General features: G+C 37.0%; 1 protein-coding gene across 3 annotated transcripts in view; it reads left to right on the forward strand.

Annotated features, from left to right (window-relative positions):
- The window catches only part of KIF3A (kinesin family member 3A), a 75242-nt gene that overhangs the window by 36828 nt on the left and 24303 nt on the right, over nt 1–14111 (forward strand). For all 3 annotated transcript variants that reach the window (XM_036240969.1, XM_036240967.1, XM_036240970.1), the window contains exons 6-8: nt 4897–5036; nt 5686–5883; nt 6204–6378. In XM_036240969.1, coding sequence (XP_036096862.1) covers nt 4897–5036; nt 5686–5883; nt 6204–6378 — 513 coding nt within the window. The remainder of the gene's footprint in view (nt 1–4896; nt 5037–5685; nt 5884–6203; nt 6379–14111) is intronic.

Below are 14111 nucleotides of genomic sequence, written 5' to 3' on the forward strand. Positions count from 1 at the left end.
TGTCCGAGAAAGTAAAATCAAGGCTCAATTGTTTTTATATTTTTGGAAACAATTTATAACTTTATTTTTTAAAAAATAGAAAAATTTAATATGAAGTCACAAATCCTTGCATTTTCTTTAATTTTTCATTTATTATCTTTCAATAGGCTTTACTTTTTTTTTCCAATTACAGTTTACTTTCAGTATTATTTTATATTGGTTTCCGGTGTACAGCATAGTGCTTAGACAATTATATATTTTACACAGTTCTCCTCCTTCTTCTGAGATTTTCAGTACCCAACTGACACTATACATAGTTATCACAATATTATTGACTATATTCCCTATGCTGATATTCGGTATTGTGATCGCACTTACTTTATCCTTCAAGATTTTTTTTTAGTTTCTCTTTCTGTGAGTTCATCATTGGTGTATAAGAATGCCATCGATTTCTTGACACTAATTTGTATCCTGCTACTTTGCCAAATTCATTTATTAAGTCTAGTAGATTTTTGATGGAGTCTTTAGGGTTTTCTATGTATAATATCATGTCATCTGCAAATAATGACAGTTTCACTCCCTCCTTTCCAATTTGGATCCCTTTTATTTTTTCTTCCTGTCTGATTGCTGTGGCTGAGACTTCCAGTACAATGTTAAATAAGAGTGACAAAAGTGGGCATCCCTGTCTTGTTCCTGTTCTTAAGGGAAATGCTTTTAGTTTTTGCCCATTGAGTGTGATGTTGGCTGTAGGTGTTTTATATATGGCCTTTATTATGTCGAGATATGATCCCTCTATTCCCACATTGCTGAGCGTTTTTATCAGAAATGGGTGCTGGATTTTGTCAAATGCTTTTTCAGCATCTATTGATATGATCATGTGGTTTTTATCTTTTATTTTGTTTATGTGGTGTATCACATTTATTGACTTGTGAATATTGTACCATCCTTGCATCCCTGGGATGAATCCCACTTGGTCACGGTGAATACTTTTTTTGGTGTATTGCTGGATCCGATTTGCTAGTATTTTGTTAAGGATTTTGGCATTTATGTTCATCAGGGATATTGGCCTGTAGTTTTCTTTCTTTGTAGTGTCTTTTTCTGGTTTTGGAACTAGAATTATGTTGGCCTCATAAAACGAGTTTGGAAGTCTTCCTTCTTCTTGAATTTTTAAAAATAGTTTGAGGAGAGTGGGTGTTAGTTCTTTGAATGTTCAGTAAAACTCCTTCGTGAAACTGTCCAGGCCTGGGCTTTTGTTTGCTGGGAGAGTCTTGATTACCTCTTCAATTTCCTTAGTTGTTATTGGTCTGTTCGAGTTTTCTCTCTCTTCCCAGTCTAGTTTTGGGAGACTGTGTGTTTTGCTTAGATTGTCGAATTTGTTGCCATACAATTGTTCATAGTATTTGTTAACGATCCTTGGTATTTCTGTGGTGTTCGTTGTTACTTTTCCTCTTTCATTTCTGATTTTGTGTATTTGGGTTCTCTCTCTTTGTTTCTTGGTGAGTATAGCTAAGGGTCCATCAATCTTGTTTATCTTTCCGAAAAACCAGCTCTTTGTTTCATTGATCCTTTGAATTGTTTTTTTGGTCTCTATGTCATTTATTTCTGGTCTGATCTCTACTATTTCCTTCCACTTGCTCTGGGGTTTTCTTTTTGTTTGCTTTCTAGTTCTTTAAGTTATGAGGTTAGATAGTCTATTAGAAATTTTTCTTGTTTCTTGAAGTAGGCCCTGTAGTGTTATGAACATCCCTTCTCAGAACTGCTTTTGCCACATCCCATAGATTTTGTGGTGTTATGTGTTCATTTTCATTGGTTTCCAGGAAGTTTTTAATCTCTTCCTTGATCTCCTGGGTAACCCATTCATTGTTTAATAACATGCTATTTAGCCTCCATGTGTTCTAATGTCTCTGCATGTTCCTGTTGCAATTGATTTCTAGTTTCATGCCATTATGATCTAAGATACTTGACATGATTTCAGTCTTCTTGAACTTGTAGAGACTTCGTTTGTGTCCTAATGTGTGGTCTGTCTTTGAGAATGTTCCATATGCATTTGAGCAGAATGTGAATTCTGTAGTTTTGGGGTGTAATTCTCTGTAGATATCTTTTAAATCCGTTTGGTCTAGTGCTTCATTTAGAGTCTCTGTTTCCTTGCTAACTTTTTGTCTAGAAGATCAATCCAGTGATGTCAGCGGGGTGTTGAAGTCCCCTGCTTTGATTATATTGCTGTTGATTTCTCCTTTGAAGTCCTCCAAAAGATTTTAAATATATTTTGGTGCTCCTATATTGTGTGCATATATGTTCACTAAGGTTATATCTTCCTGTTGGATAGATCCTTTCAATATTATGTAGTGACCTTTTTTTGTCTCTATTTATGGCCTTCATTTTGAAATCTATTTTATCAGATATTAGTATTGCTACCCCAACTTTTTTTCCTTTCTGTTTGCTTGGAAGATTTTTTTTCATCCTTTCACTTTCAACCAATGTGAGTCTTTTGTTGTGAGGTGGGTCTCTTGTAAATGACATATATATATATGAGTCATGTTTTCTTATCCAATCAGCTACTCTGTGTCTTTTGATCAGAGCATTCAATCCATTTACATTTAAGGTGATTATTGATATATACTTATTTTTTGCCATTTTTGTTCAGTGTGGCTATATTTTTATTCCTATTTCTTCTAATTAGTTTTGGGGTGTAATTCTCTGTAGATATCTTTTAAAAGGACAGCAGTTCTTTGAACATTTCTTGCAGTGCTGGTTTGGTGCCAATGTATTCCCTTAGCCTTTTTTTTTTGTCTGGGAAGCTCTTTATTTGACCTATTTTGAATGATAGCCTTGCTGGATAGAGTAGGCTTGGATTCATTTCAGATCCATGTTTTTCATAACCTTGATTACTTCACGCCATTCTCTTCTGGCCTGTAGTGTTTCTTGTGAGAAATCAGCTGATAGCCATATGGGGGTTCTTTTGTAGGTAACCTGTTGCTTATCTCTTGCTGCCTTTAGGATTCTCTATTAGTCTTTAATTTTTGGCATTTTAATTTCTATGTGTCTTGGTGTGGGCCTGTTTGGGTTCTTCTTACTTGGGGCTCTCTGTGCTTCTTGAGCTTGAATGAATTTTTCCTTCACCAAATTAGGAAAGTTTTCTGTCACTATTTCTTCGAATATATTTTCTAACCCTTGCTCATTTTCTTCTTTGGGGACTTCTATGATGTGAATATTATTACATTTCCAGTTGTCCCACAGCTCTCTTAAGCTGTCTTCCTGTTTTTTAATTGTTTTTTCCTTTTGGTTTTCTGATTGGTTGATTTTTTTTTTTTTTACCCTGTCTTCTAATTTACCAATCTGTTACTCAGTTTCCTCTACTCTGCTGTTTAGTCCTTCCAGTGTGTTTTTTATTTCTGCTATGTCATTCTTCATTTCAACTTGTTTGGTTTTCAATGCTTCTGTATCTTTACTCATGGGGTTGAGGTCCTTACTCATGCTGTTGGGCTTCCTCAAGATCATGGCTCTCAACTCTACCTCTGATAACTTGCTTAACTGCATTTCATTTATCTCATCTTCGGTAGAGGTCTCTTGTTCTTTCATTTGGGATTTGTTCCCTTGTTTCACCATTTTGGCTATCTCAGTGGGTTTTGGAGCCTGCCAAATTTTTCCTGTGAGTGTTGGTGTTCTGCTGTTTGTGGCTCCCTCTACTGGGCCTGGGGAGGACCCACGTTAAACACTACTGTCAAGTCTTACTTTCCTGGGTAGATTTGCAAGCCCAGAAACGGTTTAGTTATCCTCTAGCTTTTTGTCTTGATACTATTAGTCTTGGTTACTTGAAGAGCCTTGGGTTCTCAGTTGAATGAAAAACTCCATCAGGTGTTCAGCATAAGAGGATTTCCCAAGGGTGGGGCAGATGCTGGTTGTTTATGGGCCTCAATTTGCATTTCTTTGGCCCACTTGGGTGGGAATCTCTGAGGGCGGGGCCGCCTCTCCCCAGAGCCCTGGGAAAGAGTAAGAGACCACCATCCTGTGTGGCCGCAACTCAGTAAAAACTCTGAGCGCCCTCCAAATCATGAGTATCCCCACACAGTTCCAGTCCAGTCTGTCCTTTCTTTGCCAGAGCCCAAGGTGAGTGGCTGTGGCTAATTTAGTGCTCTGTCCTGGCCCTCTGCACTGTGGAGCCGGCTTGGGATTTTAACCTCTAGGGCGCTGCTCACAGCTAAGACTGCTGCTGTCCATGGGCTCCCAGCCCCCCTCTCATGCCTCTGCAGTGCTACCAGGATCAATTCAGTGTCCCTGGTTATATGGTCCTTGAACGCTGCTTTTCTGTTGCTTTTTCCCAACGATTTGTCTTTATTTTAGTTGTAATTCCACTTTGGTCCTGCGAGATGGTCTGTGTAGCTTCTGTTCACTCTGCTGCTCTTTTGGAATTCCTCTGCCTTTTTAAAAAAATCCATAGTATGACCAATCTATAATTGGTTAACCACTGTCCTGTTGGTTGTTTCTGACCTTTTGCTGTTGTGAACAATGCTGCACTAAATATCTTGGCATCATCTAATGCATATATACAAATATTTCTGTGGTTTAGATTCCCAGAACATAATACATTTTAGAGACAGCTGAAAGAGCAATAATTTTTTGAATTATTTAATATTTTAGTATTTTTATGCATATTTGTTTTTTAGCCAGTAATACTTGGGATTATAATTATTTTGTCCTAAAATTACCTCTTTAGTGTGAGAAACGTTACAAATTATTTTGTTATCAACATAAAACTTCTAATAATGGCTAAGCATACCTGTTCTTTTATGGTTTAGCCATGCTCTTTGGTTTTTGGCTCTGATGAAATTAAGTGTTCTAAACCATTCTGAATAGTTAATAGTTTTAAAGGTACTCCCTATTATTATACTTTTTAAAAATTTCCTTTCTTTATTAAAGGTTCTGTTGGTGCAACTAATATGAATGAACATAGTTCCCGTTCCCATGCCATCTTTACAATTACCATAGAGTGCAGTGAGAAAGGGGTTGATGGTAACATGCACGTCAGGATGGGGAAGCTCCATCTTGTAGATCTTGCTGTAAGTATAGGATACTACTTAAAGAATAACTTGTAATTTTTTAATTTTATAAATGAATAAAATCCAAGTGAAAAGTTATGATTTATATATGATTTTTAAGTTGTTAACTGTGTATGTGTTTAACTTATTATGGACTATTTTGAACCTATACAAAAGTAGATAGAATAGAGTGATCTGTGTAACCATCACCCAACTTCAACAGTTACTGGTTCAGGGCCAGTCCTGTTTCATCTCTACCATTTCCCACTTCCCTTCCTGTATTATTTTGAAGTGAATTTCAGATATAATTTTCTGTTAAATTATGTTTTTTTTTTGTTTTTTGTTTTTTTAATCCTCACCCGAGGACATTTTTCCATTTTTTGTTCAGATAGAGCTGGAGGGAGAGAGAGGAAGAGAGAGAGAGAGAAACATCGATGTGAAGGGACACATCGAGTGGCTGCCACCCTCACGACCAACCAGGGCCGGGGACAAACTGCAACCGAGGTACGTGCCCTTAGCGGGAACCGAACCCGGGTCTCTCTGTACCGCAGGCCGACGCTCCAACCGCTGAGCCAAACCGGCCAGGGCAAATTATGGGTTTTTTTAAGCTTTGGAAACAATAGTCTGTGTTTTTTATTTTAGCTTTATTTCTGTGTCTGTTTATTGCTAGGGTTCAGAAAGACAAGCAAAAACTGGAGCTACTGGACAGCGCCTCAAGGAAGCTACAAAAATCAATCTTTCACTTTCCACCCTTGGTAATGTAATTTCTGCCTTGGTTGATGGAAAAAGCACTCATGTACCTTATCGTAATTCTAAATTGACTCGTCTTCTTCAGGATTCCTTAGGAGGAAATTCAAAGACCATGATGGTAAGACTTAATTGGTGGTATTATAGTTATCTGGCAAATTTAAGATTTCTGTTTATCCCCATAATTGATATGTATAACATTTTAAAAACTATTGATTATTTTACTTTATTTTATTTGTGGTTATTCTTTTTCTAGTATACCATGTGTACTAGCCCATATTGTGTTGTTTGGAAACACACGTGGTTATACTTACTCTTTTTTTCAAGAAGACCAGAGTAGAAGTATCTTCATATATTCGTTTTGATATCTTCATAATAGTGGTATTAATTTTAACTGTGTCAGGTGTTAAAATATTTTGTTTTGTATTCCTAATTCAACAGTGTGCAAATATTGGGCCAGCAGATTACAATTATGATGAAACTATCAGTACGTTACGGTATGCTAACCGTGCTAAGAATATTAAAAATAAAGCTAGAATTAATGAAGATCCAAAAGATGCTTTGCTTCGTCAATTTCAGAAAGAAATAGAAGAACTGAAAAAAAAGCTTGAAGAAGGTAACTATTTTCTAAAATGTTGATCTTAATGTTGGCTAAATATATGTTGCTTTACCACAAAGTGTTCTAATAAAAACCACCTATTAAAAATTCTTTGCACCTCTAGCATTGATATTTAAAGGAATATTTCTGCTCGGTAACTTGATACATTTTTGAGCATTTTCATATTAAGCTCAAGCAAAATTATATGTTTGTATATGTGATTTAAAAACTTAATTTAAGCCTCTATCTTAATCCCAATGACCTTTTATAGATTTCATATGACCACTATTAAGCCATGAATTTTTATTTGTCTCTATATAAGAGCAAATTCTACCATGTATTTAGGTGACTATGACCAGAGTTCTCAGTCACTGTTGTTTGAAGTACAGAAAGCTATCACAGAGTCATGGATAAAGCAACTTTATTATAAGTAAAAGTTCATTTTATGGCCTTGAAAATATGCTTTCATACTTAAATTTGAACATGAGATTCTTTTGAAATTCTTTTCTAACAAGATGTTAGAAGGTTAGAAAGTTTGAAGACCTTGTTCATGAGGTTAAATTTACCAACCATCACTAAGTTCTCAGTGACTCCCTGTACCTTCATGCTAAGAACTGATTGCATACCAGGTAAACAGAGGGTTTTGAAATTGCATCTTTTCAATCTATGGGGAAATTGGTTAGAACAGATGTGAAATCAAGAGATTCCAACATCACAAAAGTTTGGAAAAGATGCTGATTCAATAAACTTGCGTAAGATTATTGAGGAGCCCTGGCTGGTGTAGTTCATGGTTAGAGTGTCGGCCTTGGCACCGAACGGTCTCTGCAGGTTCAATTTTCAGCCCCAGTCATGGCGCATATAGGAAGCAACCAATCAATGTGAGACATCAGTGTTTTTTTCTCTCTCTCCCTTTCCCTCCCTCTCTTTCTTTTACTCTCTCTAAAAATAAGTGGAAAAAATATCCTAGGATAAGGATTAATAACAAGAAGAAGAAAATATTACTGAGGAAAAGCAGTAGTAATTGACCTGCATTTTAGATAATGAAATTTGGTGTTTTAAATGTGACCACTAGGTGGTATTTATAGTCAGTATGTTTTAAAGATTTAAAATCTCTTAGATTTGTTAATGTTGAGTTCATACCTTTATTTTGCTGACTTAATTTTTTTATTGTGGTAAAATATACATAACATAATATTTACCATTTTAACTATTTCTAAATGTATAGTTCTGTGCCATTAAGTACGTCCACATTGTTCTGCAACCATTACCATCATCCATCTCCAGAACTTTTCAGTCATCCCAAAATTAAACTGTATTCATTAAACACTAACTCCCCATTCCCCTCTCTCCCTCATCCCCTGGTAACCACTATTTTACTTTCTGTCTCTGAATTTGATGATTTTGGGTACCTCATATAAGTAAAATCATGTAATGTTTGTCCTCTTGTGTCTGGCTTATTTCATTTAGCATGATATCCTCAAGGTTCATTCATATCATAGCATGTGTCAGAATTTCCTTCCTTTTTTTTTTTTTTTTTAAACGTATCTTTATTGTTGAATATATTACAGATGTTCCTCCTTTTTCCCCTATTGATCCCTTCCTCCCCACTCCCGCCCCCCTCCTGCCTTTCCTCACACTGTTGTCTGTGTTTATCCGTTATGCATATATGCTTATAAGTTCTTTGGTTTATTTCCTCCCTACCTCACAACCCTCTTCCCTTTGAGGTTTGTCACTCTAACAAACAATTTGTACTTCTTAATCCCTTCACCTTTTTCACCCATTCCCCAAACCGCCCTCACATCTGGCAACCAACAATATGTTTTCTGTATCTATGACAATGTTTCTGTTCTGCTTGTTCATTTTGTTTGTAGATTCAATTGTCGATAAATATGTATTTATTGCCATTTTGTTTGTTCATATTTTTTTATCCTCATCGGAGGACATTTTTCGATACTTTGTTCAGATAGAATGGAAACATCAATGTGAAAGGGACACATCGAGTGGTTGCCACCTGCACGACCTAACCAGAGCCGGGGACAAACTGCAACTGAGGTTCGTGCCCTAGCAAGAACCGAACCTGGGTCTCTCTGGACCGCAGGCCAACGCTCTCACCGCTGAGCCAAACCGGCCAGGGCTGTTTGTTCATATTTTTTATCTTCTTTTTCTTCAAGAAGACCCTTCACATTTCATATAATAATGGTTTGGTGGTGATGAACTCCTTTAGCTTTTTCTTGTATGGGAAATTCTTGATATGTCCATTGATTCTAAATGAGAGCTTTGCAGGAAAGAGCAATCTTGGTTGTAGGTTCTTGCTTTTTATCACTCTGAATATTTCTTCCCACTCCCTTCTGTCCTGCAAAGTTTCTTTTGAGAAATCAGCTGTCTTAGGGGAACTCTCTTGTAGGTAACTGCCTTTCTCTTGCTGCTTTTAAGATTCTTTGTCTTGAACCTTTTGTATTTTGATGATGATGTGTCTTGGTGTGTGCCTCTTTGGGTTCATCTTGTTTGGAACTTTCTGTGCTTCCTGGACTTGAGTGTCTTTCTCCTTCACCAAGTTATGGAAGTTTTCTGCCATTATTGTTTCAAATAGGTTTTTGATTTCTTGTTCTCTCTCTTCTCCTTCTTGCACCCCCAAGATACAAATGTTGGTACACTTGAAGTTGTCCAGAGGCTCCTTACACTATCCTCATTTTATGAATTCTTTTTTCTTTTTGCTGTTCTGATTGGGTGTTTTTTGCTTCCTTATATTCCAAATCGATGGTTTGCGCGCTTTTTTTGCATTTTTTAATTAAAAAAAAAATTTTTTTTGTTACAGATGTTTCTTTTTTTTATATATAAATTTTTTATTTATTTTTTTTGTTACAGATATTTTACCTTTTTTACCCCATTGGCACCCCCCTCCCCACCCTACCACCGCCCCATCCCCGGCTTAGTTGTCCATGTCCATTGGTCATGCATACATGCATGTAAGTTCTGTGGTTTATCTCCCCCTCCCCCTTCTGAGGGATGTCAGTCTGTGCCCTACTTCCATGTTTCTGGGTCTATTGTATTCCTCAGACTGTTATGTTCATTATATTCCGTATATAAGTGAGATCATGTGGTATTTGTCTTTTTCTGCTTGGCTTCTTTCACTTAGGATAATACTTTCCAGGTCCCTCCATGTTGTCTCAAAGGATAAGAGATCTTTCTTTCTTACCACTGCATAGTACTCCATTGTGTATATGTACCACAGCTATTTTATCCATTCGTCTAGTGATGGACACTTGGGCTGTTTTCAGATCTTAGCTATTGTAAATAGTGCTGCTATGAACATAGGGGTACATATATTCTTCCTGATTGGTGTTTCAGGCTTCTTAGGGTATATTCCTAGAAGTGGGATCACTGGGTCAAATGGAAGTTCAATTTTTAATTTTTTGAGGTAACACCATATTGTTCTCCACAGCGGCTGCACCAGTCTGCATTCCCACCAGCAGTGTATTAGAGTCCCGTTTTCTCCACACCCTCGCCAACACTTGTTGTTTGATGATTTGTTGATGGCGGCCATTCTGGCAGGTGTGAGGTGATACCTCATTGTTGTTTTAATTTGCATCTCTCTGATGATTAGTGATGTTAAGCATTTCTTCATATGTCTTTTGGCTATTTGTATGTCCCGTTTGGAGAGGTGTCTATTCAGCTCCTCTGCCCTTTTTTTAATTGGGTTCTTTGTCTTCCTTTTGTTGAGTTGTATGAGCACTCTCTATATATTGGAAATTAACCCCTTATCTGATGTATCATTGGCAATGATGTTCTCCCATACAGTGGGTTGCCTTTCCATTTTGATGATTGTTTCTTTTGCTGTGCAGAAGCTTTTTAGTTTGATGTAGTCCCATGTGTTCATTTTTTCCTTTGTTTCGGTTGCCTTAGGTGATGGATCAGTGAAAATTCTGCTCTGTATGATGTCCGAAATTTTGTTGCCTACATTTTCTTCTAGAATTTTTATGGATTCACGGGTCACATTTAAGTCTTTTATACATTTTGAGTTTATTTTTGTGTATGGTGTAAGTTGATGGTCTAGTTTCATTTTTTTGCATGTAGCTGTCCAATTATCCCAACACCATTTATTAAAGAGGCTGTCTTTACTCCACTGTATGCTCTTGCCCCCTTTGTCAAATATTAATTGAGCGTATTGCCTTGGGTCCATTTCTGGGTTTTCAGTTCTGTTCCACTGGTCTATATGCTGTTCTTGTGCCAGTACCAGGCTGTTTTGGTTACAGTGGCTTTGTAGTATAACCTGATATCTGGTATTGTGATCCCACCTACTTTGTTCTTCTTTTTCAAGATTGCTGTGGCTATTCAGGGTCTTTTTTGGTTCCATATGAACTTTTGAAGTATTTGTTCTAGTTCTGTGAAATATGTCGTTGGTATTTTGATGGGGATTGCATTGAATCTATAGATTGCTTTGGGTAGTATGGACATTTTAATGATATTAATTCTTCCAATCCATGAACAGGGTATGTGCTTTCACTTTTTTATATCTTCCTCTATTTCTTTTTTCAATGACCTGTAGTTTTCTGCAAAGGTCCTTTACTTCTTTGGTTAAGTTTATTCCTAGGTATCGTAATTTTTTTGGCGCGATGGTAAATGGGATTGTTTTTTCAGTTTCTCTTTCTGTGAGTTCATCATTGGTGTACAGGAATGCCGTCAATTTCTTAACGTTAATTTTGTATCCTGCTACTTTGCCAAATTCATTTATTAAGTCAAGTAGATTTTTGATGGAGTCTTTAGGGTTTTCTATGTATAATATCATGTCATCTGCAAATAATGACAGTTTCACTTCCTCCTTTCCAATTTGGATCCCTTTTATTTTTTCTTCATGTCTGATTGCTGTGGCTAAGACTTCCAGTACAATGTTAAATAAGAGTGGTGAAAGTGGACATCCCTGTCTTGTTCCTGTTCTTAATGGAAATGTTTTTAGTTTCTGTCCATTGAGTATTATGTTGGCTGTAGGTCTTTCATATATGGCCTTTATTATGTCTAGATAATGATCCCTCTATTCCCACACTGCTGAGCGTTTTTATCAGAAATGGATGCTGGATTTTGTCGAATGCTTTTTCAGCATCTATTGATAGGATCATGTGGTTTTTATTCTTCATTTTGTTTATGTGGTGTATCACGTTTATTGATTTACAAATATTGTACCATCCTTGCATCTCTGGAATGAATCCCACTTGGTCATGGTGAATAATTTTTTTCATATATTTCTGGATCCGATTTGCTAATATTTTGTTCAGGATTTTGGCGTCTATGTTCATCAGGGATATTGGCCTGTAGTTTTCTTTCTTCATAGTGTCTTTTTCTGGTTTTGGAATTAGAATTATGCTGGCCTCATAGAACGTGTTTGGAAGTCTTCCTTCTTCTTGAATTTTTTAAAATAGTTTGAGGAGAATGGGTGTTAATTCTTTTTTGAATGTTCGGTAAAACTCCCCCGTGAAGCCATCTGGGTGTGGGCTTTTGTTTGCTGGGAGAGTCTTGATTACCTCTTCAATTTCCTTAGTTGTTATTGGTCTGTTCAAGTTTTCTATCTCTTCCGGGTCTAGTTTTGGGAGACTGTGTGTTTCTAGAAATTTGTCCATTTCGCTTAGATTGTCGAATTCGTTGCCATATAGTTGTTCATAGTAGTTGTTAACTATCTTTTGTATTTCCATGGTGTTGGTTGTTACTTCTCCTCTTTCATTTCTGATTTTGTGTATTTGGGTTCTCTCTCTTTGTTTCTTGGGGAGTCTAGCTAAGGGTCCATCAATCTTGTTTATCTTTTCAAAAAACCAACTCTTTGTTTCATTGATCCTTTGAATTGTTTTTTTGGTCTCTATGTCATTTATTTCTGCTCTGATCTTTACTATTTCCTTCCTTCTACTTGCTCTGGGGTTTTCTTTTTGTTTGCTTTCTAATTCTTTAAGTTGTGAGGTTAGACAGTCAGTTAGAAATTTTTCTTGTTTTTTGAGGTAGGCCTGTAGTGCTATGAACTTCCCTCTCAGAACTGCTTTCGCTGCTTCCCATAGATTTTGTGTTGTTGTGTGTTCATTTTCATTGGTTTCCAGGAAGTTTTTAATTTCTTCCTTGATCTCCTCGGTGACCCATTCATTGTTTAATGACATGCTATTTAGCCTCCATGTGTTGAATTGTCTTTGCATGTTCTTGTTGCAATTGATTTCTAGTTTCATGCCATTGTGATCTGAGAAGATGCTTGATATGATTTCAATCTTCTTGAACTTGTAGAGATTTAGTTTGTGTCCTATCATGTGGTCTGTCTTTGAGAATGTCCCATGTGCACTTGAGAAGAATGTGTATTCTGTAGTTTTGGGGTGTAATTCTCTGTAGATATCTATTAAATCCATTTGGTCTAGTGCTTCATTTAGAGTCTCTGTTTTCTTGCTAATTTTTTGCCTAGAGGATCTATCCAGTGCTGTCAACGGGGTGTTGAAGTCCCCTGCTATGATTGTATTGTTGTCAATTTCTCCTTGGAAGTCCTCCAGAAGATTTTAAATATATTTTGGTGCTCCTATATTGGGTGCATATATGTTTATCAAGGTTATATCTTCCTGTTGGATAGATCCTTTCAATATTATTTTTTTGTTTGTTTGTTTTTGTACAGATAGAGTGGGAGGGAGAGAGAGGAAGGGAGAGAGAGAGAGAAACATCGACGTGAAGGGACACATCGAGTGGCTGCCACCCGCACGACCAACCAGGGCCGGGGACAAACTGCAACCGAAGTACGTGCCCTTAGCGGGAACCGAACCCGGGTCTCTCTGTACCGCAGGCCGACGCTCTAACCGCTGAGCCAAACCGGCCAGGGCGGATCCTTTCAATATTATGTAGTGGCCTTCTTTGTCTCTAGTTATGGCCTTCATTTTGAAATCTATTTTATCAGATATGAGAATTGCTACCCCAGCTTTTTTTTGCTTTCCATTTGCTTGGAAAATTTTTTTCCATCCCTTCACTTTCAACCTATGTGAGTCTTTTGTTGTGAGGTGGGTCGTGCTTTCTTATCCAATCAGCTACTCTGTGTCTTTTTATCAGAGCATTCAATCCATTTACGTTTAAGGTGATTATTGATATGTACTTATTTATTGTCTTTTTTGTTTAGTGTGGTTCTATTTGTCTTCCCATTTCTACTGCTAATTACAGCAGTCCTTTTAACATTTCTTGCAGTGCTGGTTTGGTGCTAATGTATTCCCTTAGCCTTTTTTAGTCTGGGAAGCTCTTTATTTGATCTTCTATTTTGAATGATAGCCTTGCTGGGTAGAGTAGTCTTGGATTCAGATTCTTGTTTTTCATGACTTTGATTACTTCATGCCATTCCCTTCTGGCCTGTAGTGTTTCTTGTGAGAGGTCAGCTGAGAGCCTTATGGGGTTTCCTTTGTAGGTAACCTGTTGCTTATCTCTTGCTGCTTTTAGGATTCTCTCTTTGTCTTTAATTTGTGGCATTTTAATTACTATGTGTCTTGGTGCGGGCCTGTTTGGGTTCTTCTTACTTGGGACTCTCTGTGCTTCTTGAACTTGAATGCCTTCTTCCTTCACCAAATTAGGGAAGTTTTCTGTTACTATTTTTTTTTTAATATATTCTCTATCCCTTGCGCATTTTCTTCTTCTTCGGGGACTCCTATAATGCGAATATTATTACGTTTCCAGTTGTCCCATAGTTCTCTTAAGCTGTCTTCCTGTTTTTTAATAGTTTTTTCTTTTTGTTTTTCTGATTGGTTGATTTTTTCTAC

The sequence above is a fragment of the Molossus molossus genome, unplaced genomic scaffold (assembly GCF_014108415.1).
Source record: "Molossus molossus isolate mMolMol1 unplaced genomic scaffold, mMolMol1.p scaffold_m16_p_4, whole genome shotgun sequence".
Taxonomy (NCBI): domain Eukaryota; kingdom Metazoa; phylum Chordata; class Mammalia; order Chiroptera; family Molossidae; genus Molossus; species Molossus molossus.